This window comes from Struthio camelus, chromosome 12 (assembly GCF_040807025.1).
Source record: "Struthio camelus isolate bStrCam1 chromosome 12, bStrCam1.hap1, whole genome shotgun sequence".
Classification (NCBI taxonomy): Eukaryota; Metazoa; Chordata; class Aves; order Struthioniformes; family Struthionidae; genus Struthio; species Struthio camelus.
In genome coordinates, this window is record NC_090953.1 from 576739 (window position 1) to 602036 (window position 25298).

At 59.6% G+C, this 25298-nt stretch overlaps 4 protein-coding genes across 13 annotated transcripts; 1 reads left to right on the forward strand and 3 right to left on the reverse strand.

Moving 5' to 3' along the window:
- Positions 1-69: 69 nt before the first annotated feature.
- Positions 70-3252, reverse strand: HDDC3 (HD domain containing 3). Of its 2 annotated transcripts, XM_068958438.1 has the most exons (4): positions 3001-3240; positions 2027-2082; positions 1703-1943; positions 70-247 (listed from the first exon to the last, which is right to left on the reverse strand). In XM_068958438.1, exons 1-4 carry the CDS (start codon positions 3110-3112, stop codon positions 117-119), a joined length of 540 nt encoding a protein of 179 aa, XP_068814539.1. In that variant the 5' UTR covers positions 3113-3240; the 3' UTR covers positions 70-116. The 2 variants fall into 2 exon arrangements, with proteins under 2 accessions (XP_068814539.1, XP_068814538.1); XM_068958437.1 differs by lacking the exon at positions 70-247 and having other exon boundaries at positions 375-1943; positions 3001-3252.
- A 645-nt stretch (positions 3253-3897) lies between these two features.
- On the reverse strand, positions 3898-17715 carry TTLL13 (tubulin tyrosine ligase like 13). Of its 8 annotated transcripts, none has more exons than XM_068958400.1 (13): positions 17657-17715; positions 16563-16603; positions 14843-14961; positions 14186-14316; positions 12315-12471; positions 11897-12040; positions 10678-10763; positions 10311-10536; positions 9630-9817; positions 8422-8610; positions 7764-7947; positions 7227-7424; positions 3902-5511 (listed from the first exon to the last, which is right to left on the reverse strand). In XM_068958400.1, exons 1-13 carry the CDS (start codon positions 17698-17700, stop codon positions 5125-5127), a joined length of 2094 nt encoding a protein of 697 aa, XP_068814501.1. In that variant the 5' UTR covers positions 17701-17715; the 3' UTR covers positions 3902-5124. The 8 variants fall into 8 exon arrangements, with proteins under 8 accessions (XP_068814506.1, XP_068814501.1, XP_068814509.1 ...); XM_068958404.1 differs by lacking the exon at positions 17657-17715 and adding an exon at positions 16937-17459 and having other exon boundaries at positions 3903-5511; XM_068958402.1 differs by lacking the exon at positions 17657-17715 and adding an exon at positions 16695-17459 and having other exon boundaries at positions 3903-5511.
- An 18-nt stretch (positions 17716-17733) lies between these two features.
- Positions 17734-22021, reverse strand: GDPGP1 (GDP-D-glucose phosphorylase 1). Of its 2 annotated transcripts, none has more exons than XM_068958426.1 (2): positions 21385-22021; positions 17734-18972 (listed from the first exon to the last, which is right to left on the reverse strand). In XM_068958426.1, the coding sequence occupies exon 2, from the start codon at positions 18932-18934 to the stop codon at positions 17798-17800; it is 1137 nt and encodes a 378-aa protein (XP_068814527.1). In that variant the 5' UTR covers positions 18935-18972; positions 21385-22021; the 3' UTR covers positions 17734-17797. The 2 variants fall into 2 exon arrangements, with proteins under 2 accessions (XP_068814527.1, XP_068814528.1); XM_068958427.1 differs by lacking the exon at positions 21385-22021 and adding an exon at positions 19704-19757.
- On the forward strand, positions 19774-24566 carry CIB1 (calcium and integrin binding 1). Its single transcript, XM_068958442.1, has 7 exons — positions 19774-19897; positions 21014-21048; positions 22028-22130; positions 22563-22716; positions 23020-23138; positions 23213-23301; positions 23611-24566. Exons 1-7 carry the CDS (start codon positions 19847-19849, stop codon positions 23630-23632), a joined length of 573 nt encoding a protein of 190 aa, XP_068814543.1. The 5' UTR covers positions 19774-19846; the 3' UTR covers positions 23633-24566.
- The last annotated feature ends 732 nt before the right edge of the window (positions 24567-25298 follow it).

Here is a 25298-nt window from a genome sequence, read left to right on the forward strand (position 1 = left end):
CCCCGGAAGCGCCCGGCGCCATGGCAACCCGCGGCCCCGGAAGCGGCGGCGCAAGGACTGCGGCGGACGGCGGTGACAACTCGCGCGTTTATTGCCGCGGCCGCCGCCCGGCCCGGTCACAGCGGGACGCCGCGCTCCTCGAAGAGCTGCTGCAGCGCCGCCTCCAGCGGCGGGCTCGTCCCGCGCAGGCCGCCGACCACCCGCGCCGCCCAGCCGAAGTACTCCTGCACGCGCTGCGCCGACCAGCCTGCGGGGGCGCGCGTCAGGCCTCGGCCCCGGCAACCCCCGGGACCCCCCCCACGGCCCCCGGAAACCCCCGGTCCCCCGGCCGCGGGACACCTGCCTCAGGCTCTGTCGCGGGGACCGACACCAGCCCCCCCCCTCCCAAATCCCCCCCAGCCCCGGCACGGCCCCCCCCCCCCGGGCCCTGGCACCAGCCCCGGCGCTGGAGAGCACCGAGCGCCCACGCAGAGCAGCCTCCCCGCGTGGCCCCGCGGTCCCAGCCCGCCCCAGAGGAGCCCGGAGAAGGGCAGCAGGGAACCAAGGGCAGGGACAGTTCCCATGCGGGAGCCTCTGGGGCTTCCCTGCCAAGAAAGAGATGGGGGATGCCACATCTGTAAGGTCAGCTAAAGAAAGGTCAGCTGGCCGCCCTCTCTTCCAACAAAAAAAGTGCAGGGCAACAAATAAAGCAAGGGAGAGGCAGGCGTTCACAAAGCAGGTAACAGAGCTGCAGAACTCCTTGCCAGAAGGTGCTGTGGGCGCTAAAAGTTTTCATGGGTTCATGTAAACTAGATGGACCTTTGGTCCGATATCGGTGCGCTGCTAGGGGCTGCTATGTTACGTTATCTCACGACGGGCTTGGAAGAACACACTGCCCAACGTTGCTCTGCAAACAAAGGCGCCAATGCAGCTAGCACCAGGCAAAGAGCAGAGGCTCTCGCTGACCGCCTGGAATCGCTGCACTGAAGGCCACAGCGCTGATGTGGGCTTTGCCCGTTTCCCTCGCTCCTCAGGAGGGGGTGGGTCCGATTGCCCCGCACAGGCAGCGCTGAGCTGCTCAATCATTCACAAAGACCACGCTAAAAAGCAGTGTCGCAAGGCGGCGAGAGCAGAGGGTGCCGTGCATGAACCACGTGCGGGCTGCAAGCTGCTCTGCCCCTTAAAACCTGCTCGGGGTATGGCTGAGCGCTCCCAGGCTCTGGTGCATCAGCCAACCGCTCGGTCGCTCCGAGAGCCGGAAGGGCCAGGGAGTCTGTATCTCGTGCAGAAATGTGTCTGTCCCCTCCCCCTTCCCCTCTCTGGAGCTGCAGGAAAACGGTGAGTTTTTTATCGCTACCACCACCGCTTGTAGCCAGCTGTGGGGCTCAGAGCAGCACACAGAGCAGTGCTGCTGGGGCTGAGGGAACATCTGCCCCTCGGGGTCATGCCAGGGGCTGGGGACCAGTCCAGCGGCCCCAGATAGAGGAGCAGCCCCTTGCCATCGGTCTCCTTAGGAGCGATGGTAACGGCACCGTGAGCCAGCGGCTGCCCCGCTCCGTCAGAGCTCTCTGTGACACTGCGGAGGTGCCAACGCGAAGCTCTGCAGCGCTGGGGGCCGCTCTCGGGAGCGGAGCTGCTGCGGCTAAAGCCGGGCTCCGCGGCCGCGCTGCTGCGGTGCCGGCAGCCGGGCTGCCACCTGCCAGGGCTGGGGCGGGTGCTCTACCTGCTGGGGTGCAGCGGTTCAGGTCACGCAGGTTGTGCAGCTTGTCTGCCAACTTCACCAGCTTGGCCCTTGGGCTGCAGTTGGGCGCGTGCTCTATCTGCAGGCGCTTCCGCTCCATCTTTGGCAGCGTCTTATCATCGGTCACCTCCTCCACTACACGCCTCACCTCTTCCCCAAACCACTCTTCGATCTCAGAGAACGTGGTGTCCGTGTCCTCCACCGTGTCGTGCAGGAGAGCAGCCTGGGGCGAGGGCAGGGACAGTCAGGGGTCCCACCCAGGCGGGGCGAGGAGAGAGGACCCCCGGGGAGCACGGGGAGCATTACCTGCAGCACAACAATGTCCGTCACGCCAGCCTCGTGGGTCAAAATCCTGGCTACGCCTGTGACGCACAGAGCGGAGAGATGGGGAGGGGGGCCGAAGGAGGCAGCCGGGTCCGGCACATGGGGGATGGCAGGCAGCCCTGGGCCAGGCTCCCGAGGGGAGCCGGGGGGGGCCCTGGGACCTGCCCCGGGGTGCTCTGGGGCAGCAGGGGGCTGGCGGGCACTTCCCGCGGTGGAAAGCGGAGCAGGAGATGCCTCAGGCCGGGGTAGGAGGTCCCTGTGGGCTCTGTCCATGGCCAGGCAGCGGGTCGGGGGCACCGGCCCCCAGGCTGGGGAGGAGGGCGGCTCCCAGGCGCTGCCCCTGACAGGGCAGCGGTCCCGGCGGCGGGAGGGGGGCTCCCGTGCCAACGCAGGGCTGTGCAGGGCAGAAGGGGTCCCGGGGCTGCGGGGGCTCCCTCCTGGGGCAGGTGGGGCTCCGGGGGCTCTGCCCAGCGTCGGGCAGGGCTGCGGGACAGGAGAGGTCCCGGGGGCTCCCTCCAGAAGCAGCCGGTGCTCCGGGAGGGCTCCCGGGGGCAGCAGGGGGGCCCGGGGGCTCTGCTGGCGTGGTCGGAACTCCTGTGAGCGGGGCTCCTGTTGGGGCAGGGGCGTCCCGGGGGCGGCTGGTGCTCTGGCGCGGAGGGGTCCCGGCGTCGGCAGGGCAGCGGGCTCCCGGGGGCTCCTCCCCAGGAGTGGGCAACGCTGGGGCCACGACGGGGCTGCTGGGGGCTCTGTCCTGGGTGCAGGCAGTGCTGTGGGGCGGGGGGGCCCCGGGGCCGGCCCCCTCCGGGGCAGGAGCGGGCCCAGGCGGTGCAGGGGGGCCCCGGGGGCCGGCGCCCCTCCGGGGCAGGAGCGGGCGGCGCTGCGGGGCGGGGGGGGGGCCCGGCGGTGCAGGGGGGTGCCGGGGGCCGGGCACCGCGCGGGGCAGGAGGGCTCCGCACCGATGGGGTGGTTGATGTAGGGGGTGCCCTCGGGGTCCTTCCGCCGCTGCGCCTTGTGCTTCCTGGCCGCGAAGTCGGCCGCCTCCAGCAGCCGCGCCGCCTCGGAGCCCATGGCCGCGCCCGGCCCGGCCCGCGCCGCCCCGCGGGTAACGCGCAGACGCCGCCGGCGGCGGGAGGCGGGTCGCGTCCGACCGTTTATTGAGCGCCCGGCCCCGGCCCCGGCCCGCCCCGGCCGCGCGGCAGCCGGTACAGCAGGCTGCCGTCGGGCGCCAGCACCTCCCGGCCGCCGCGCCCCGCGCCCCCGCCGGCCGCCCGTCCCGGTCCCGGTCCCGGCGCGGCCCCAGCTCCGGCCCCGGCGGCGCCCAGCGCCCTGGCGTCCTGCCGCTGCCCGCGCTGCGGCGACGGGCTCCAGCGGCTGCGCAGCACCCTGCGCGCCTCGTCGGGGCTGACGCCGAAGCCCTCGGCCAGGCGCTCCAGCGGCCACTCCTCGGGCAGCTCCCGCCGCAGGCACCTGCGGGACAGGCGCCCGGTGAGCGGCGGCCCGGCCCGGCCCCGCCACCGGCCCGGCCCGCCCGCCCGCCCGCTCACCGCATCTGCTCCATGGCCTCCCGGGTCAGGCTGCGCCGCGGGGCCGCGCCGCGCTCCGGGGCCAGCTCCCGCCGCAGCCGCCGCAGCCGCGCCGCCGTCCGCCGCCTCCGCGCCCTGCGGGGCACAGCCATGAGCGCCGCCCGCCGCCCCGGCCCCCGCCCGCCGCCCCCGCCCGCACCTCTCCGCCTCCTCCAGCGCCGCGTCCGGGCCGCCGGGCCGGGCCGCCGCCGCCCGCCGCGGGGCCCCGGCGAGGAGGGCGGCGGCGCGCAGCCCCCGCCGCAGCAGCGCCGCCATGGCCGGGGCGGAGCGGAGCGGAGCGGGACGGGGCGGCCCCGCGCGGCTCCTCCCGCCGCCCCGCGGCTCCCCGGCACCGGGCTCGCAGGGCTCCGCCGCACCCGGGAGGGGAGAGGGAGACCGGACGGGGGACGGAGCGCCCCAGGCAGGCGTAAGAGGAGAAAGGAGCCGGGCGCGGGGGCCTGCTGGGGAGGGAGGCCTGGCTGCGCCCGGGACCACGCTGCAGGGCAGGGGACGCGAACGCTAGCTGCCTGTGCTGGCTGCCCTTTCTCCTGAAGGGCGCCTGGGCTTATACGTGGACGGATAAAGCTGCCCGGCGTTTCAGCACAGCTGTCAAGTGCTTTCCAAAGCACCCAGCAGGATACTCGGTCAGTCCCAGATTCAAATCAGCGGGAGCGGACAACAGCGATCCTGGGTCTGGCCAGACCAAGCATCCTAGTCCAGCAGCCATGGCTCTCTAATTAGCAGACAGGAGTTCAGAAGGTTGACGCTCCTCACGATGCTGCCTGGCCCTGTGGTACGCTCCGACAGACACCCCTTCTGCCCCCGCTCCTTTCTCTGCTTATAAGGCTGTGAAACAGCTGGACAGCTGGGGAACCAGAACTAACGAGCAGAGAGAAGCCATCGGCGGGGGAGGGCTGGCACGGCTCAGTGGAGGAGGTGGTGGTACCGGGCACGCTGACGGAGCTCTGTGGGGAAGGGCTTGACACGGCTAACTGAAGGAGCCATCAGAAGCGTGGGATCAGCATGGCAGGAATGAGACTACTCACACTTCCCAGTTCCCAGCGTATCAACCTTTGGCTCCTTGGAAACCACCCACTTTCTTCCCTGCCCCTGCAAACAGGATGCTCCTCTCTGGGGCAGGGACTTCCAGTGGTTACCAGTTCTCAGAGTAACAGTGCAGCATCACCGCTACAGGGCTCTGAGCGCTTCACAGACTCCGAGCAGTATTTCTAACCCACGTGCTCCTCCCATCCCAGACAAGCCCAAGAATATCCAGAACTTCCAGGTTTCTGCACGTGGCTCTGGCCCACTGACTTTCTTGAGTTGCCAAGATCCAGAAACTCAGAACCAAAGAAAGATGGATCTTTGCTGGTCTCTTATGATCAAACGGAAGGATGCACGTTTTAACAAACACACCAAAGGCAGCAGGAGAGCTAGGCAGCCATGGGAACCAGCTAATTTAAGTTCCCCCAGAGGGACACCTAGAGAGAGGGGCACGTTTAAATGGAAGGCAGGCTTTCAGATTGTATACTCACAGCCTTCAGTCTCATCTGTGGCACCACAGAACCGCTGGCCTCTCACCCACAGTACCTCAGCTTTGGTGCAGGGTTTGGTCATCTCTGCAGTCTGCGCTATCTGGCTCCGCAGCCAGCTTGTGCTCTGCGGCTGGAGGCAATGCTGCATCTTGTAGTGTTCGTGGTAAGGAACGCTCTGGCCTCGGACTGAGAGGGAGCCCAAGGTGGTAGGATCAAAGCCCTGTCTGGCCGGCAGCTGGGCCTTGGCTGTAGGCTTGCGTGTGATCTGCTGTCCTGAAGCCCGGACTGTACCTCCCAGGAATGAGAGGGGGATGAGCGTCATTAAACCGTGGGCCTCCTGTCCCCTGAACGTATCCTGAATGAATTGCGGCTGGAAGGAAAGAAAGCAGTCATGGCTTAGTCCTGGAAGCCCTGTCAAGAGACAGGAAGGAAAAGTGTTCTCTAATCAGCTACAGGTACTCATTAACATATGTCCCTGCTGCATTTTCTCCCCCTAACTAATCATTCCACAATCACAGTCTTAGATTCAAGTCATCTGAGGCCAAAGGGCATCCCTGCAATTGCCTGTTTGATCTGCCTACAACAGTGCTCAGAGAGTCCCATGGTCTGCCAATCACATGTCTGAGCTGGAGCAGGGTTTGTGGAAAGGAACACCAGATCTGGCTGGAAAGAGTCCTGTGATGAAAAATCTGACCCGTTCCCAGATAAGTCTTCACTCTTGAAAAATTCACCCAAGTTTTAGTTTGTCGTTTCAGGTTCCATTCTGCTTTGTCTGGTAGAATAAAAGGCAGTTACTATCAGTTCTTACAGAACAATCAAACCACATCTTAGACTTCTTTTTGTTAAATTAAATGGATTAATTCCAATTTCTAGTGAAGGACGAGAAAACTCCTAGGTCCTGAGTAATTCCTGCAACTCCTGTGTCTGAGTTTCTCAGCATCCTTCTGAGGTTTGTTATCCTTGGGCCTTTCTGGAAGCAGTCCGTGCCAGTGGAAGAGGCACTGGCCCTTGCAAGGTTCTTCATTATTTGCTGGCCCAGAACTAGCGTTTCCTCAACATACGAGGTTCAGCTTCAGGGCTCCGAAGCAACCCTTAAAGCCTTACAGAGTCCACAGATGACAAACTGCTGGCTTCCTCATCATCTGATTTTAGACCAGTAGCACTGGTAGCCTGGTTTTGGAATTGGCTTGGTAGCCAAGACCCAGTTTGAGACAATCAAACACATCTCCTTAATTTTAAGTGCAATCCTTTGTGAAGCTCAGCATTCTTTGGCTGTGCACCTTGTGAGAATCTACGATAGGGCAGCAGTACCTTTACCACAGCAAAACCAAGGGCCTAGACTCCAATATGCTCTTGCAGAGTGATGATGAGTCTGCAGGGGAAGCCCTGTACCAAGGGCTGAGTCCTACGGTGTTTTAAGAGCATGCGTTAATTTAGCGTTAGAAAACATGCAGTGGACTGATCACCCTCCCTATAAGGGGGCTGACATTATGTAAAAAGCAAGGGGTGTAGGGACAGGCATCGTTTACAGTGCAGAAGTCACTGAAGTTTTTTTTGTTTTTTTTTGTTTTTTTTTGTTTGTTTTTTGTTTTTAAGCTATCCCTATGCTTCCCTTCAGTCCCTCTGTGTTCCTTCACCATGCTCCTTGCATGTTAGTGCTCCTAGCTGCTAAAAGCTTATCCAGGAATTCACTTTATTTAGCTAGAAGAATCACATTACTGCACCGAAGAAGCAGGCTACACTAAGCTGCATGCAAGGGACAGCAGTGTCCAAAAGGCAATACTGTTGTAGGGGGAAAAAAAAAAAGGTGCCCCTGCAGTCTGTTCTTTGCAATGCCAGTGAGAAGGATCTTCCTGGGGAAGGATGCCCAGGGACTCTTACGCAGGCAACTGGCCTGCTCCAGGGTGCCCTTTTCAAATGAGAAAAAACATTACCTAACCATACAAAAACCCAAGGACCTAGAGTCTACGCTGGATGCGTAGACCAAAGATGCTCAATGCCCATGATGCATTCCTCTTGCTCCTACTGTGAATGGCTGTCTCCTATGGTGGCCTTGCAGAACGGATCCGAGCAATCTTCTGTTACCTGGTTCTTGGAGACAACAGTGCAGCAGCTGTGGTTGTCCATTGATCTATGAATCGTGGGGATCAGCCAGGAGAGCTGATCTATGATGCCTAGACCTCGGATGAGGTTCTCACGCTGCAGAAGAGCCTTTACTCTTTTCTTCTCCTCCTTTTCCACAATATCCTGGGGTTGCATAGAGTCATACGGCACGTGCTGCATCTTAGGAAAGAAACACCTGTATTATAGCAGAGTTGAAGCCACAGGTAAGGTACAAGAGAGAAAAAGCTACAGACTGCATTAGAGAGGCCTAGAGAGAATTAGAGACATCAAGGTGGAGTGGGAAGAAGGTCCCAGTGGGAGGCACAACCGGGAAAGGGCAGCACTGCTGATAGCTTGTGCGGGGAGGCACTTGCAGTCAACTATTCCAACCTCACGAAGGGGAATTCAACCTTGTAATTCTGTTCCTCAGGAGATACCCATGGCCCAGCACTGTTCGTGGAGCCACATTATTGCCTTGGAGAGCCCCATGGACCAGCCCTGAGGATGAGAACAAGGTACCTTTCTGTCCCAAATCCTGGTGCTTCTGTAGATGAGCTGGGCTGTAGGAGCTCTGTTTTTGTTATGGATCTGGGATTTGTCTCCAGCTGATTCTCCCTGCAGGGTTTCTTTTCTTTCCTTTTTCTTCTTCCCAGTAAGAACTTCCCACTCTTCTTTCTTCAAGCGAATTTCCTCCAGTTGCTGCCTGCCATGAAACAACAGTCTTGGTCACTGGTTCAATAAGAGGCATTAATAGCAAAAGGCTGCAAAGAGAGTTCAGTCCAAGGACATTATACTACAGTCAGAAGTTTTGTAGTGAACAGAGACCATAATGGAAGTGCGCCAAGAAATGGGCTGGGAGCGCTTTTAAAGGAGATTCTTACCTCTGTCAGAAACGTCCTTGAATTAGATTATGCCTGCTACAAGGGCGGAGAACATATGCAACAGACTGCTTCCAGAATCCAAAAGTCAATGGAATATTGCATTTGCCTCTCAAAGATACATGCTAAAGGAAGTTCTTTTGCCATGCTGACAGAGCACAGGCAGACTCCCCTGCTTCCAGCTCTCACCATCTTTCTTATATCTCTTAAGCAACAGGGTCATTTCCAAGAAAGGATCAGAAGTGAGCACTATCTATGTCATCCCTGTAAGGCGTGGATTTTCCATAGGAGCACTATACCTGGCACACTGCTCTCGTGCCCTGGATGCCACTGTTTCCTGGAAGAGGGAGCCACTTTGCTTGAAAAATGGCTCATACTTGTCTGTTCCACGTGCTGGGTAAATGCGCCGGTAACCTCCCAGGTGGGAGTTCTCATACTTCTCTGCCTGAGCCAGCCAGGCAGCCCGGTTGCTCTCTAACTCCTTGCGTCTGCAAACCGAGAGTAAGCACAGGCAGAGAAGCTGTGATAGGAGATTCCAGGTGTTGTACTATCTGATAAACAAAGGGCCTAGCTAGCATTTTCCCCCTTTCCTTCTCCATTTGGGAGCCTGTTCCACATAGGTTCGCTGCAGGCAAACAATTCTCCACACTTCATCCTCTACCTATAGGAGATTCTCAGATCTCTCCCTTGCTGTGCAGGCTCACACCCTGCCCCTCAGCCTTCTCACCGAACTAAACCAGTTACAAGAAAACTTCAGCTGAAAGCTGCTAAAAGAAGGAGCGTCTGCCGCTACTGCTTTCAACTGGGAGCTCTCCAGGCAAGCCTGGAGCAGTTGAGGCTGCACAGGCATGCAGAGCACAGGGCTAACATATTCAACTTCTCTAGCCTGTAGTTATCTCAGGCTTCTTAATGGCAATGGGAGCTGGAGTGAGTTCCTGCCTCACCCTGTGTGGCAGGGAAAGCCCGGACAGCAGGCTCATATAAAATGGCCTCCAGAGGTCATGTGGATTAATTAATCATGAAAGGATATGCAGACAAAGAAGGGTGGGAAAACCCTCAATCCTGGGAAAGTAACCCTGCTTTGGAGGAAGTCCATGCCCCCCCCTCCCCCCGCCCCCCGGGGTGCTTTTGCTCCCAGAAGCAGTGCTACAGTCTGTCCAGCGAGCGTCACTGCGAGCCCAGGAATGCTGGTGCAGCTTGTCAGCATTAGATGACATGACAAGCAGGCACAGCTCCATGGGGGAGGCAGCAAAGACTCTGTACAGGCCCTGGTCCAAGAGTCTTTGGAGTCTCAGATCTAGCACCCAGAAACCAGTCCTGACTCTTCTGTCTAGGATGCGGATGACACGGGCTACCTCTTCTCAGAAGTTATATAGTGCCATGGCCTCTGGGAGTTTTAATCTGAAGTGAAACAGCCTTTGGTTTTATCCTGCTTTGCCATGCCCCATCTTCTCTCACCTCCTGGCCTGCAGGCTCCTGCCTGCAGCACTATGGGGAAGAGCAGTACCTGGATACACGGGCAGTCTGATGATGGGCCTGGAGGAGTCGCTCCTTTACCCGCTGCTTGTCTTCCTCCAGCACCTTCCTTTTGTCACAGGCATGCACATTTATCAGGTTGATGGTATCACAGAGAAGAGCATCCTTCACTTCACGGTCCAGGCGTGAGTCTGTGGTGAAGCTGGGAGAGTGATTCACCTGCCAAAACAAGGGGCTGATCTAACCTGGCAACGTCCAGCTCCCAGAACGTGCTGCCAGCAGCAAGATCTCTGGCCCCAACCTGCTCCACCTCACACTTCCCTTAACGTTCTTCCCTGTAACAACCACAGAAAGCTGAAGGCGGTGGCCGGTTCTACAAGAGTAGGGCAGCTATCGTAAGTTCAGAATGCTGTCACAGGTCGAGTCCTAGGGCTCAGGAAAACTCCCTGCTGTTAGCTGTTAGAGAGGGTATAAAGGGAACAGGTTCTAAGATCGGATGAGCTAAGGTTGCTTAGCCTATAGTAAGTAGGTTGCTTGGCCGCTTGCCTTCAGAGCCTGTTTAATTTAGTGAACAAGGTGGCTCATTTTAATTAACCTTAAATAAATTCTATTCATCCCACAACCCTTTGTTGCAGTGCTTCCCACAGACAAGCAAGCTCTCGGCTATCTGCTGCTTCCAGAGCAGTTCCAGCGCAGCAGAATTCTTCCTCACCTCTAGCAGCCACGGTTTCAACTTTCTATCGAGCAAAATATCAAAACCCAGTATCTCAAAGCAGGCACAGCCAGTAGTGTGGTTAGGAAAGCAGCTTTGGTAATTGTGCTTCACAACAGGGTGAGCTGAAATAAGGGTCTTTATAACAATATCTTCAATATCTTCCCAGAGTTTCTTTGTGTTGTAGCTGTTATCCATCATCCAGGCATTCAGAGTGGACAGTTTCCTGCGTGGAGGACAGGAGATGATAAGAGCTGACCTATGATACCACGTTTCCCCCAAGAAAGAAGGAAGTAAACCAGTGTCCCAAATGCAGCTTTCCTGCAGGATGTGCACAAGTAGTTGTGGCACCTGGACAAGACAATACCTCTTACTGCCCACTGTGTCATCCCGGACGAAGTTTTCGTTATGTTTATTGATAGCGTAATTGGTCAAATGCATGCAGATATCATCCTGAGAGAGGAACCGCAAGAGACCTTCATTTATTCTTAACCTCAGAGTGCAAACAGAAACAGCCCCAGAGTCCCATTAGCACTAATCTAGCCACTAACTTCACCCAGTTCTGCCTCTTCTCTTTGGCAGCGGCTGGCAGCAAGGAGTTGATTATGCTGGCGATTCTCTCTAGCCAAAAGTTGGCGCTGACAGAGCTTTACCCCTTCCGTACCTTCCATCCTAATCTCTGGGTGAGAGCACAGGAGTCAGCTCCGCAAATGCCATTCTGGCTATGGCCTCACCAACAAACAAGGGAGTCCTCAGGACAGAAGCCGCAGCAAATTTCTGCAAATTCATCTTTTTCCTTTATTCATCGAAAGCAGAAGAGCCCTCTGAGACATATATACAGTGAAGCGAAGGAGGGCATATAAATAGGCAGCCCTGGGGTAAAAGGGCCGACAGGCAGAAGCAGAAGCCTAGGGTATCTCCCGCCAGACACTGTAACAAGCGATCAGAATGCAGGGTTCTAACGCTAAAGTCCATCTTTGTGAAGGACTTTATAGCGTACAGACCCCTATTAGGAGAAGGGCACGGGCGCAGTCCGCACCCTTCTTTCCCAGTTTCCCTCCCTGGCTCTCCTAGCCTGTTCCACTACCACTAGATAATCCCCAGCTTCCTCTTCTGATTGAAGCAGGGAGGCACGACAAGGAGCGGCGCAGACTCAGGAAAGCTCGTAAAGGGGAAAAGCAGTAGCAGCGTTGCCCAGAGATCCTGTGGAATCTCTATCCTTGGAGGTTTTCAAGACCCAACTGAACAAAACCCTGAGCAACCTGATCCGAATTCAATGTTGACCCTGTTTTGAGCAGGAGGTTGGACTAGAGACCTTCCAAAGTTCCTTCCAGTCCAAACAACTCTATGATTCTGTGGTAACGCCAGTAAACAGCCCAAACGTGGGACCTGGAAGTAGATCTCCTTCAAATACTCCTGAAATACTTTCTGTGAGGAGAAGGTACGGAGAGAAGGGAAAATAAGAAAGAAGAGAGCTGGGAACCCACCAGCCCCTGCCTTTCCAGGGTCTGGAACTCCCCTAGAACATAACGGTGGCTAAAACCTATGAATACTATGCGAGTTTCAAGGAAACTTCCCTTTTTTACCAGGTTGCTGCTGCTGGGCTCGATGTACCTCATGGTGGCAAACCGGGCCAGACCCTCCTTGTAGACAAAAATCTTCAGCGGGTCACAGGATGTGACCAGCACATAGATACGCATGTCAAATTTAAAGCCATCTATAAGGAAAGGCTGTGAGACAAAAGGCAGAAGCAGGCATAAGATAAGGAAACGTTGCTAGGTGTGCTGCTGACTCCTTTAGGTTGGCTACTCTATCTGTATTGCATGTGCCACTTCTTGGCAGCTCAGTTGTGAGGAGAAATGCAAGCTTTCACTATGGCTCTGCTATGTTGCAGCCATACTGGTGCCCCTGGCTAAGTCTGGAAGGAGGAGGACAAAGGAGACAAGGAGGATGCGGTTAGGAAGTTGGAGTCTTCCACCGACATTGCAAGACAGTCCCCGTTACCTTAGAGATATACTGCTGACAAATCATACGCTCTCCATGCTTGATCTCCTTCGGGTTACGTGTTATGAAGATACCTCTCCCTTGGCAGCCGCTGTCTGGCTTGCAGATGAACGTTCTATTTTTCCTCACACGACTATAGGCCTGGAAATCCCCATAGCTATACAATGAAAGAGTGACTGTTAAAAGCTGAACCTGAACTCTCATAGCATCTAGATACTCAAACTATGGTGCTGTGGGCCAGTCCAGACTAAACTTTTACAGCAGAGGAATAGTTTTGCACAGCTATTCCTGATTTACGTCGGTTATAAATCGATCCTTTTGCAACCTGACAAAGACCTCCAGGTTCCAACGCTTAGTTGCACGCATCTCCACCTCTGCTAGGAGGTTCATAAGAAATGGTCACCACTGTTCATTCAGGGGCCAGTAAGATTTTGGCTCTGCTGCTGCAGAGAGACCAGGAGAAAATAAACAAGCCCTGGCTACAAAGGAGGAAGAAGTTGCAAGTTTTTAGACCCGCTTTCATTCTGGCTCATCAGCCAACAGACAAGAGGTCACAGTCAGGACGTTCCAACCAGGGTGCAAAGGCTCACAGTTTAAGCACACACATCACATTAGATGGCTGGTCTTCAAAAGCAGCCCCACTGAGAGTGCTTTGAAGAGTCACACCCATATGCCTATTTATTATTTTGCTGTAGATGGAGGAGCACTGTCTCCGTCTTGGGCATCACGTGTAGGAAAAGAGGTAGTCGAACAGGACAAATTCCAGAAGACAGTGCCAAGAGGAATCAAAGTCCAGGAAATGTGGCCTGGAAAAAAAGAAGTAGGTCTGTTTTCTCCAGAAATGAGAAGATTGAGAGGACACGTGACAACAGCCTTCCAATACACAACCCGTTATTGGCAAAACACAGCAAACCACTGTTCTACAAGGCCCGTGTAAATGGGAGAAGTACTAGGGTGCTGATATTTCAGCACAGATGCTTCAGGTCAGATATTAAGAAAATCCTTCCAACCAGAAGGCGAGTTTCGCTGTAGACCAGGTTATGAAAGCCCTTCTTGGAGGTTTTCAGGAAATGGTAAGAAAAAAAATCCGTAGAGAACGTCTAAGAATAGATCTCGTGTCTCCTTACAACCAGCTGAACTTAGAGTGCTCTTTCGTCTCTTCCAGCTCTACATTGCTAACATTGTTTGTCTGTATATGATCAGAGAAGCCAGACCTTCTGCCCCAAAGCTTAAATAACTTGGTGACAGCTTACATATAACTGCGTATGTGTTTTGTTTAGCATAAGGGCCTGCACTGTCTCACTATCCTCCACCATCACACTGTATGCTCTATTGCAGCAGATGGCAGAAGTGCAAGGGGTTGGGAAGACAGCTGTTATAGTTAATGGTGTGAGACTGCCTCAAATCCCTGCACTGTTCCCTTCCTGGACAAGTAATAGGCATTGAACTCAGTCTGCACGGGAAGAAAGTCTCTCACAGTGTTCTGCAGTTACCTCTTCTGTTCACTATGGGCTGCAAAGAGACATTCCACAGAAACACAGATATTACATTTCCCATCTAGCCCATTGCCCTTTGGCTTTCAAGGTGGATCCGTCTCCCAAGATTTAGCCCCGTTCAGTCTGCAATCAGTCAAGTAACAAGGCATACGTTCTACGGGCTAATTCAACGTAATAAGAATTAAAGATGCGTGAAGCTAGAAACATGGCTAGAAACATCCCATTCAATTTCAGGGAAGGTTATGGAGGCCCAAGGCAAGATATGAAACCTCAGAGGGCTTCACCCCTGCCCACGGCCTGGCTGTCAGCTATCGTGGCTCCCACTTCCTAATTTCAACCCCCCTGTTGACTGTTGCATTAATGTGTATAACTCACTCGGCTGGCAGGCACCAAGTACGGGGAAAAATATCGTACTCCTTGGGGAAGAGCTTGAGCATGCGGTTAAGATTGCGAGCCAACAAGTCCTTACGGCAGATCTCTGTCATGCCTGGAAAATGGTTGATTTTCTGAAACAGGTGCAAAAGAAAAACAGAATCAGCAAAGGAACAGCAGTGGTAATCCTCAAGACCCAAGGAAAGCTAGTATATGGAGAAACAAACAAGCAGAACAGGAACTTGGGCCTGTGGTTGCCTTGAAAGTCTGCTGAGAAATAGATTATGCTAGAACTGCTTTATCTGAACTTCATCAGCATGATTTATCTGTTCATTCCATCTCATCCCTGCAGCTCTCCCTTCCTAGAATATCGCAGTTTGAGGAAGGGAGCAGCGTGTGAGCAAGAACCATTTATTTCATACTAAATTAAAGGGGTTGGCAGCTTTCCAATTCACTCTACTAACTGCCAAACTGTGGCTGATGGCACCATATCAGAGACATAAATGAGGTAAAGGCTTGTGAACCTATGCACTCTCAAACTGATGAGAAGGGGGTACAGGTGCTAATTTTGGACACTCGTTTCATTCTGTTCCACTAATGGCCCTCTGCCTCCATCCTCCTTTTCTGAGCTAGGCACCCTTTCCACAGAGGGGTATTTACCTGAAACCGTTTCATTTCCATGACACGCTCCAGAGAGACTGAGTAGTCAGTCCAATATATTGTCCAGTCCTCATTTTCTCCCACTTCTTTCAGCCCACAGCTTTGTGCAGCACGCCTCACTGTACCAAAAAAAGTGTATGAGAAGGGACACCTCTGGACCAAGCAGAAGATATAAACCCCACTGATTGTTAAATCTCCAAAGCAAACAGGCACAGGGCTATGGAACGAACCTCTCCAGAAATCCGCTTTCGCTCTCAAAGATGACAAGATATTGGTAGGACCCTTAAGGAAGCATCAGAAACACGAGCTTTACCTGGCTAAACTCACCACAGCCTCTGACTGCAGGCATACTGGGAACTATCATCAGCCCTGTAAGTCCACTTGCCTTGGGGTCCAAGAGCACTTCTGGAACTACAGCAGGCTTGAATCCGCTATGGGCCTGACACCACACAGTCAGATACAAATCTTTTGAAGGTATTAGTTTCATCGTTAAAATCGAAAACTATTTGGCAGCAGAATACACAAGCTTTTGGAGTAGAAGGGTGTTACCGGGACGATTATAGCTAGTGCCAATTCTGAACTTGGCCTCTTACAGAGCTGGGAAGGGGATGAAGGAAACACACATTCTATGAAATTGGAGTAGGTCAGCAAGAAAACACAAAAAGGGCAGCTTGAAGCCAGAAGCCTCCGTCTTCCTAGGCACTTACAAACAGGTGGCCATACCTGAATAAATAATAGCTGGCTTTTTATTGATACCTGAGCGCTTCTCCCAGTAACACAGTCTTGCTGCCAGGCGTTGGCAATAGCCCCGATACATGTTCTCGACTGATCAGCACAGCCTGCTAGTTCTGGTAAGAGCGGGCCAGGGCACCAGAGCTCTGGAGGTGTGAATGAAATGGGCTGGGCTCCTATGGAGCTCACACTGCCATACCATCTCCGCTTGTAGATTCTTACCCCCTTGCCATCACCAGACTGTTTGAGCATGGCCCTGAGTGAAACATGCAGTGCCAGCTACTCTGTTTAAAAACAGTATTCTTTGCACAGCTGACAAGGCTGTGACCTTCAATAAAGCAAATGTGGCTGTAACGCTAGAATAATTGTCATTAGCAAACTGACTAATAACATCCATCAGATGCTACAAGCCCGTTCTCTCATGATACATCTCACGGTAGACAAGGAAGGGTAAGACAGGAGAGTGAAAACAGCTGCCTAGAGCATGTCACTGGAGAAGAATGGCAAGAGAGATTCAAGGTACCTATCCAGCCTGTTCCACGCCCTGTTCCAAGTTAAATACGTTTATACTTCTCAGTTCATTTTCTCGAGCACAGGTACCAGTCTTGCATTATGATTGCCCCTGGCCAAACCTTTCTTACCAATTGTAATGGATATTCTGGCTATGGCAAAAAGAACACTGCTTCTTAACCTGGAGAGAAACCTCTCCGTATTAGTGCTCAGGTGCCAGTGAGTAGGGGGAGGTTTGCAGTGCTGTTGCATATTTTGTATCTCTTTAAACCAGAGACCACCTCAGTCCAAAGTGTGGTCAACTGCTTACTTTTCACAGGGGCCCAAGTCACTTACAAATAATAAATACATAAAACAAAAGCCGTTGCACAGTGAAAATTCAATTATCAGCACCCTTCACTGAGTGAACAGGCATTTCAAAGAGCTTGCTGTAGGTGGGCCTGATCTGAAGGGGTACCCTGTAATACTGTGGACTTACCGCTGTCGTACTTGCAGCTGGTCAAATTGATGGATGCAACACTGGAATTGAAAGAGATGGTAAGACAGCTTCAGTGGGGCAACCAAGATCCCATTCTGGGAACAAGCAGTCGGAAAGGAGACAACCGTGTACCTGCATACATGTATGTAACTGTCAATCCACAGAGCCACTCAGCAAACCTGATCTGGTCCCAACATAGGCTCAGGAAGCCATGGCAAATAGGAGGGCCCGAACCTGGGTCCTACCATTGACACTTCAAGCTTAGACTTATAGGGACAATTTAAGGGAAACGGCATTTCTTCTCCAATTTAAAAAGTCATCGAAAAGCCTCAGTGAGGCTCAGGACCAGAGGGGCCCAGCTATCCATTACTCGCCTTAGTCAGAGCCGCTGGTTTCAGAGGACTGAGTCTCACCCTTGCTAGCGGGCAGCTGAGACAGAGCACAGGCCTCAGCCGCTTCTGCTTTCTGATATGAACAAACGGAACTAACACAAGGCATATATACACATATACGTTTTATGAGAACACGCGCAGCCCAGCCTTTTGTGCCTGGGAGCAGCGCTGCCTGGCTCGAAACAAGACAGAGAGAACGTTCCCGCAGGAACTCCCCAACTGGGCCCTGCAGAGGGGCAGCAACGGAGGGGAATCAACGAGCAGGTCTGCACACGAACATATGTGTGTGTATGTCCGTGAACGTAAGTACGTGCGTGTGTGCGTGCACAAGAGCGTAGCTCGGCGGCTGGGCCGGGCCGGGCCTTCCCTGCGGGCTGCAGCCCACCCAGGCCGAGGCCGGGGCCGCCTCCGGGCCTGGCTGCGGCGCACTCGCCTGCGCTTCCTCCTCTTCTTCCGCGGGTCCGGGCCGGCCCCTGGGCCGGTGGGGCGCCCCGAGGGCGCGGGGCCGGGGCCGGGGCCGGGGCCGGGGCCGGGGCCGGGGCCCGTCGCCGCCTCGCCCTCCGCCATGGCGCCGGCACCATGGCGACGGGCGGCCGCCGCGCCGCGCCGCGCGGCCATAGAGACCCCCCTCCCCGGCGTCACGTGGCCCGCCGCCCCCGCCCCGCGCGGCTGGTGATTGGCCGGCGGCCCCTCCTCGCGCACCGAGGCCCGCAGCGTCCCCTGGCGGCGTCCGCAGGCCCGCGCATGCGCCGAGCGGGGACGGCGGCCGGCGAGGGACGGCGGCCGGCGGGGGGAGGCGAGGCCAGGCCGTCGCGGGGGGCGATGGCGGCGGCGATGGCGCCGTCAGCCCGCGAACAGCCGCGCCAGGTCCCCGCGGAGCTGCTCCAGCTGCGGCTCCGGCAGGAGGTGCTGGCGGATGGCGCGCAGGGCCGAGGCCTCGGTGAGGCCGTGGAAGGCGGCGGCGGCCGCCACGGGCAGGTGCCCGGCCAGCTCGCAGAGGGCCACGGCCAGCGCCGCCTCCGCCTCGGCGCCCAGGGCGGCCCGGCGCGCCCACAGCAGCACCCGCAGCCCCCGGCGGGCCTCGCCGGCGGCCGGCCCCCGCGGCGGCGCCCCCCGCGTCACCAGCACGTTGTAGGCCACCCCGCGGCCCAGCAGGCGGTCGGCGGCGCGGCAGACGTCCCGCGCCAGGGCGTCCAGGCCTTCGCCCTGGCTGTAGAAGAGGAAGCCCGGGGCCGGGACGCCGCGCAGGAAGAAGAGGCCTGGCGCCGGGCTCAGGGGCTCCGCGGGCGCGGACTCCACCAGCAGCGGCCAGCCCAAGTAGAAGCCGTGCAGGTGGAGGTGGTTGACGGAGGCGAAGGCCCCCAGGCTGTTGAAGCCCACGCGGAAGCCGGGGTGGGCGCTGAGCAGCACGGCGTCCAGGCCGAAGCGGAGCAGCTCGGGGGTGAGGAGCTGGGGCAGGCGCAGCGTGGGCTCCGGCAGGAGGAGCACGTGGCCCAGCTCCAAGGGGCTCACGTTGATCACCACCAGAACGTAGTCGGGCTGGGGGCGGCCCCCGGCTGGCGGGCAGGCGGGCGACCTGCACATGCGGAACAAGACCTCCCCGGGGCGGATCTGGGTGAAGTTGAACTCCTGGGGGTTGAACGGCTGCCTGACGCTGTGGATGAGCTGTGGCTTCCTCTTCTCCACGCCCCTCTGGACGTTGAGCTGGGCTACCAGCCGCATGGGGCCAGGCAGGACGCGGGTCTGCAGCTCCCCCAGGTGATACCGAAACAAACCCAGCTCCATCCTGTGCTTCCAGCCCTCCTGCAGGGCACGGTCAAAGCGGGACAGCGTGTAGGTTGGCGGGTCAGGCTCACTTCTCCACCCAGCTCCATGCAGGATGAACTCATCTTCGCTGTAGACAAAGTCCTCAGGGTGGGGAACACCTGGTGGCCCCGGCTGCTCCGGGGGAGCCTGCTCCCCGTCTGCCTCAGCTGCCATGCCTGCTGCCCGCACGGCTCTGCCCTGGGCTGCGCCTCCTGCGGACCGAAGAGCAGGATGTGAGCACGTGCCACGTGTGCCCTGAGCAGAGCGGGGAGCCCTGCCCCGAGCCAGGCGGGCAGCCCCGCTCCCGTCCCCGTCCTGCCCCGGTCCCTGGGCCGCCCTGACCCCTGCCCTGACCCCCGTCCTGCCCAGGTCCTTGGGCCACCCTGACCCCCATCCTAGTCCCTGTCCTGCCCCGGTCCCTGGACTGCCCTGACCCCCGCCCTGGCCCCCATCCTGCCCCGATCCCTGGGCCACCCTGACCCCCATCCTGGTGCCCGTCCTGCCCCGGTCCCTGCCCCAGCCCCTTGCACCGTGCCAGCTCCGTGAACACCAGCGCAGGCAGCGGGAGGAAACGCTCCACGCTGGAGCGGGCTGGGAGCAGGGGGCCGGAGGGGCCCAGTCAGCACCCGCTGCGCTGGGACCCCCCCGTGGGAGGGGCAGAGCCTGGGCCGGAGCTGGACAGGGCTGGGCAGGAGAGCTGCAACCCCTGCCCCACTGCCCCCGCGCCCCACGGCCTCATCCTCTGCGCCCCGTCGCCCCGGCCCCGCCGGCTCCCCTGCTCCGCCGGCCCTGCTGCCCCGGGCTCCCCCGCCCCGGGCCCGCCGGCTCCCCCTCGCCCCCCGTGCCCCCCGCCCCGGCCCCGCCGGCTCCCCCTCGCCCCCCGTGCCCCCCGCCCCGGCCCCGCCGGCTCCCCCCGGCCTCCCCCCTCCCCCGCCCCCCCCACCTGCGCCCACGTGCTCGGGCCGCGCGCCGGGCGGGCGGGGCTGCGGCGGCGCAGTCGGCGGGGGCGGGGCCGCGGCGGGGCGGGGCGGGGCGTTGCCATGGGAGCGGCGGAGTGACGTGGAGGCGGAAGGGCCGCGGGCCGCCATGGGGGGCTCGGCCAGCCGGCTGCCGCGGGAGGCGCTGGGCGAGTACCAGGTGCGGGGGGCGACCGGGCCGGGGGCGGGGCCGGGGGGGCCGGGGGGGCGGAGTGGAACGGGAGCGCGGGGGGCGGGAGGGGGGCCGGGGGGGCGGGGCCGGGGGGGCGGGAGTGGAACGGGAGCACGGGGGGCGGGCCGGGGGGGCGGGAGCGGGACCGGTCGAGGGATGGGGGGCAGGACCAGGCCAGGACCGGGATGGGATAGGGTCGGGGGGGGCAGGACCAGGCCCGGACCGGGATGGGGGTCGGGGGGGGCAGGACCAGGCCCGGACCGGGATGGGGACCGGGGGGCCAGGACCAGGCCCGGACCGGGATGGGGGCCGGGGGGGGCAGGACCAGGCCCGGACCGGGATGGGGGTCGGGGGGGGCAGGACCAGGCCCGGACCGGGATGGGGACCGGGGGGGGCAGGACCAGGCCCGGACCGGGATGGGGACCGGGGGGCAGGACCAGGCCGGGACCGGGATAGGGGCTGGGAGGGGCAGGACCAGGCCGGGACCGGGATAGGGGCTGGGAGGGGCAGGACCAGGCCCGGACCGGGATGGGGACCGGGGGGCAGGACCAGGCCCGCACCGGGATAGGGGCTGGGAGGGGCAGGACCAGGCCGGGACCGGGATAGGGGCTGGGAGGGGCAGGACCAGGCCGGGACCGGGATAGGGGCTGGGAGGGGCAGGACCAGGCCCGGACCGGGATGGGGACCGGGGGGCAGGACCAGGCCCGCACCGGGATGGGGGCCAGGGGGGGGCAGGACCAGGCCCGGACCGGGATGGGGGCCAGGGAGGGGCAGGACCAGGCCCGGACCGGGATGGGGGCCGGGGGGGGGCAGGACCAGGCCCGGACCGGGATGGGGGCCAGGGGGTGCAGGACCAGGCCCGGACCGGGATGAGGGCCGGGGGGGGCAGGACCAGGCCCGGACCGGGATGGGGACCGGGGGGCAGGACCAGGCCCGGACCGGGATGGGGGCCGGGGGGGGGCAGGACCAGGCCCGGACCGGGATGGGGGCCGGGGGGGGCAGGACCAGGCCCGCACCGGGATGGGGGCCCGGGGGCTGCCCCAGGCCGGGGGGAGCCGGGGTGGCCGCGGACAGGGCCGGGCTGATGCGCGCTCTGCCCCGCAGGAGCTGACGTTCCTGAGCAAGCAGGAGATCCTGCTGTGAGTACCCCACGCCCCCTCCGCGCCGGGCAGCGTCCTGGCCTCCGTCCCGCCGGCACCCGCCTGGCAGAGCCGGGAGCGGGGAGCGGGGCGTCCGGCTCTGCCCGCAGCCGCCCCGCTCGGCTGGACAGCCGGGGAGATGCTGTCCCTGGGCGCACGCGTGCCGGGGGCAGCGCTGCTGGGGTGCTCCCTCCCTCCTGCCCCACTCCCCCCTCCTGCTCCGCTCCCGCCGTGCTTTGGGCTCTGTCCCCACCACGGAGTTTGCCTCTGCAGTTGGGGTGTGGAGGCCCCCCCCGGCTGTTCCCAGCCCGCTGGCTTCTGTGGTTCTTTTCTTACATTAATGAGTTGCTCGAAGCAAAGTAGGAGACAGGAAACATAAATCCTAGGCTGGGCCTTTCCCACTTGTGGGACTGGCAGGGCTTCAGGTTATGAAGGCGCCTGGGTGCGGCCTGCTAGCCCCGCTGGTGGTGGAGCGGCGGGTGCAGGCCTCATCTGGTCACTCGGGAGCGTGTGATGTGCTGCGGAGCCGGGATGCTGGGTGCAGGGCTCGCCATCGAGCCGGTCCGGACGTGTCTGGTGCGGAGGTGTCTGCTCACTCCTTTGAAGTCTGCAGGCAGCGCGAGAATGGTTGCAGCCAGCCTCGCGGGCAGGCGGGCGGGCAGCAGGGCCAGCTCTTCCCTCCCTCCTGGTGCCGGACGCTGCGGTTGCAGGAGCCGGTGCAGAGGAAGCTGCCTTTTGCAAGCTGCAGGGGAAGCTGGCCCAACAGGCAGGACCGTCTGGGACTGCGTGCTCCTACCCCTTGATCCGGCTAGGCGTACAAGCATTGTGCTGTTGTGCACAGCTGGCAGGGAGCTGTGGGAACCCGGGCGTCCCCCTCCCTGCACGGCTCCTGGGAAGAGCTGCCTGCGCTGCCCGTGCCCAGAGGGCTGCCTCTGAGCCGCTCGCTCCACAGAGCGTCTCTTGTTCTTGCCTCTTCAAGTGCCTACAAGAGGTTCAGTGAACTGCTGCCAGAGGAGGAGAAGGAGAATGCCCGCTCAGTTCGGATTCCCAAGGACAGGATCCTGACGTTGCCGGAACTGAGGGTATGGCATCTGGGAGAAAGCAGCGCTCGGCTACGGCGCTCTTGCTCCTGGGCGCGTTCAGGCAGGTCCCTGTTTACTCTGCTAGGCCCTGGCAGCGCCAGCGCGCTGTACTCAGCTCGCTGCCCGTAACAGCTACTCAGGGAAGCTGCTCGCTTTCCGCACGTCAGCTCCTTCTACAACTTCCTTGTCCCTGCCGTGCCACAGGGGATCCTGGAATTCCCTGCTGCGTGGGGCGGCTATCGCGCTGCCGTGTTCCCGGGGACGCAGGGCAGCTGTCCTAACGCTGTGAGGAACCTGCTGCCAGAGGGGGTAGCGGCCTGCGTGCTCAGCGCGGGCTCAGCGCGAGGCCAGGAGGGACTTGCCAGCCTGCAACCGAGGAAGCAGGTCTGGTGCTGCCCAGCCTCGCCCTGAGCAGTCGCGGTGTGTTGGCAGGCAAACCCCTTCCAGCACCGCATCTGCCACGTGTTCTCCACTTCAGAGGACAGGGATGACAGCATGTCCTTTGAAGACTTCCTTGATATGCTGAGTGTCTTCAGCGACTCTGCTACCTCAGAGATCAAATCCCACTATGCTTTCCGCATCTTTGGTAACGATGGCAGGGGGGTGAATGCTGTGTCCTGGGATCCCTCTCCCTGTGGTGGGGGGACAGAGCCTTGTTCGTGAGGGCTGGCCGTGCCCTCGGAGTGCCCACGGAGACGGTGGCTTTAGGAACTCCCTGGGGGGAACTGCTAGTTTAGCACAATGTGCACCACCTCCCCAGCGCCGCTGGGTACAGCCTGGAGCCGGCCATACCCTCAGGTAGTCCAGACCCTCTCCATCTGAATGTGGGTGCTGTGACTCTTTGGGACCACTGAGGCCCTGCGGGGACATAACTTTGCTCTCCCCAAAGATTTTGATGGTGATGGGACTCTGGGCAAAAAGGACCTGGAGAACTTGGTGAACTGTCTGACGGGGCAAGGCGAGGAGTCCAGACTGAGCAACGCGGAGATGGAGCAGCTCATCCAGAACGTGAGTACTGTCAGCCTGGGCGTGGCCTGCTACACGGTCCTGGCCACAACTGCTCACGTTTCCGTCCCCTGCAGATCCTGGAGGATTCTGACATCGACAAGGATGGCACCATCAATCTCGCTGAGTTCCAGCACGTCGTCTCTCGCTCCCCTGACTTTGCCAGGTACTGCACTCCTGTCTGGGCACTGTGGTCTCCAGCTGCGCAGTTTGTCCCGAGGGGCCTGTCTGGCGGGTTTGCCCATCCTGGCTGGTCTCTGTGCTCGCTTCATGGCCGAGCTCTTTTAGAGGCAGTAAGGCAAGGCTATGCTGTCCCCTTATGAGGTCTCCTGTAGCTGAAGGGAACTTCATCCTTGCTAGCTCTCCGGAGAGCCTCTTCTGCGTAGGGTAATGCTGCATCCCTGTAGCACTGGGCACTCCTAGTCCTGGCTTGCAGCGCAGCAGAGAGGTGCAGAACCTCTCGTATCTCTTGCAGCTCCTTCAAGATTGTTCTGTGACAACCCCACAGCCCTTCAGCAGAACTGCTTCTCTGGCTACTGCAGCTCTTCATGATCTCCAGCTACTTCCTCTTTTTGCAAGCAGAGTGGCAGAGGGTGCTGCTCTGTACCAGCCTGAGAATGCCATTCAGTGCCTTACGCAGGAGAACCCCCTCCTGCTCCCCTTTCACACCCCGCAGGCAAGATTGCAGGCTGCTCCATAGTCCTGCAGCCAGCACCGTCCTTGGGTGGCTCCGCAGACTGCAGGGGTGCAGATCCCAGGGAGCTGCCCTGCCTGGAGGCCGGGCCAAGTCTGCTTGGCCAGGAAGGAGCTCTGCTCTCAATGGATCAAATCGTAACTCCTCAGGCAAATCAAGTGCAGCTCGGGGTGGGGGGGGGGAGGAACACAGAGGTGCTCCTGGCTGGGGCACCAAGTACGGCCCCTTTCACCCCCTCAGCACCAATCTGTGCCTTCCACTAGCAGACGGGGAGCTGTCTTCCTAGCCAGGGCCCTGCCTGGCTCTTCAGTCTTCCGCCAGGCCTCCCTGCAGCAAAGTGGATTTGTTTCTCAAAGCAATAACGTAAGTGGCACTTTAGCTGTCCCAGCTCAGCAGCAAGCGTCCCCCTCAGGGCTGCACAGGACACCTTCCTGAGCCTAGCAGGCACTGTGCCTTCCTCCTTGCACCAGCGCAGAGAGCAGCAAAGCACCTCTCTGCTCCAGGGACAGCGAGAGCTGAGCCCAAAAGAGGCCGCAGCCCTGCTGTGCCTCTAACCTCGCTCAGGCTGGTGGGATTTTTTTTTTTTTCCCGTCTTTTTCTCCCCCAACTCTCCTCTCTGCCCTCGCTGCTGGCTCAAGCTCAACAGTTGCTCTGGCTCTGCTGGCCTCGAGCAAACAGGAGCCTGAGCCGGTTCCTCTGTGTTCCCGCCAAAGGACAAATAAAGGGCTTGAGTGTCACCCTCGGCCTGGCCTTGCTGCGTGTGGGTTTTGTCTCACCTCTGTGGGGGGGAGGGGGCGGGGGGGGTGGAGGTGGGTCTTCTGCAGGTTCGGGGGTGCTGGGCGGGGGGGACACAGCCTCCTGCCAGGCTCTTCTGCTCCTGCCTTTGTACCAGCTGCAGCTCCTGGGGCCCAGGTCCCAAGTCCTGCTTTGTGGCAGCCTTGCTGAGAGCCATCTTCCTCCTCTGTAAAGCCAGAGCCCGTTCCCAGCGTGCTCAGCTGCTGCTGCACAAAGCGCTCCGCTCCCGCAAGCAAGCGGCACAAAGGAGAAATCCAGGGCAGGCAGCAGCTACCTTTGCTTTGGGGCAGTGCTGGAGCCCTTTGTGGCTGTTCATCTAGCAGACTTTGCCCTGGCCAGCTGCCAGCCTGCTTGAAACAGCTTTCGCTGTGCTGGAATTGCACTTTGCAGCGAGCCCAAGTCCGGCCGCACGCGCGGGCTTCCTCGTGGGCGTCGTGCTGCAAGTCGCTGCGCGGACCCCTGCGCCCTTCGCGGCCGGCGCCTCGGACGCTGGCGGGCCCCGGGCGCGCGCGTCGGGCCGGCACCGCTGCTCCTCCCGTTGCTCCCGGCTGCGCTGGCCCTTCCAGCTGGGGCGCCTGAGGGGCCGACGGCGTCCGCCCGCCACGGCCTGCGGCCCTTCGCCGCCGCGGCTGCTGGCACGGCTCGGCCAACGCCTCCGGTGGCAGGTTTGATGT

Bases quoted from the DNA above. Each gene is read 5' to 3' on its own strand.
- HDDC3 (XM_068958437.1), bottom strand. From the start codon at position 3,112: ATGGGCTCCGAGGCGGCGCGGCTGCTGGAGGCGGCCGACTTCGCGGCC. The intron at 2,083-3,000 runs GTGCGGAGCCCT...TGTGCGTCACAG, and splicing joins CTACATCAACCACCCCATCG to GCGTAGCCAGGATTTTGACC. The intron at 1,944-2,026 runs GTAATGCTCCCC...CCCTCGCCCCAG, and splicing joins CGGACATTGTTGTGCTGCAG to GCTGCTCTCCTGCACGACAC.
- TTLL13 (XM_068958400.1), bottom strand. From the start codon at position 17,700: ATGCGCGGGCCTGCGGACGCCGCCAGGGGACGCTGCGGGCCTCG. The intron at 16,604-17,656 runs GTGCGCGAGGAG...TTTCAATTCCAG, and splicing joins AGGGGACGCTGCGGGCCTCG to TGTTGCATCCATCAATTTGA. The intron at 5,512-7,226 runs GTAACAGAAGAT...CTTTCCTTCCAG, and splicing joins CTGTTGTCTCCAAGAACCAG to CCGCAATTCATTCAGGATAC.
- GDPGP1 (XM_068958426.1), bottom strand. From the start codon at position 18,934: ATGGCAGCTGAGGCAGACGGGGAGCAGGCTCCCCCGGAGCAGCCGGGG.
- CIB1 (XM_068958442.1), top strand. From the start codon at position 19,847: ATGGGGGGCTCGGCCAGCCGGCTGCCGCGGGAGGCGCTGGGCGAGTAC. The intron at 22,131-22,562 runs GTATGGCATCTG...GTGTGTTGGCAG, and splicing joins TGACGTTGCCGGAACTGAGG to GCAAACCCCTTCCAGCACCG. The intron at 23,139-23,212 runs GTGAGTACTGTC...CGTCCCCTGCAG, and splicing joins TGGAGCAGCTCATCCAGAAC to ATCCTGGAGGATTCTGACAT.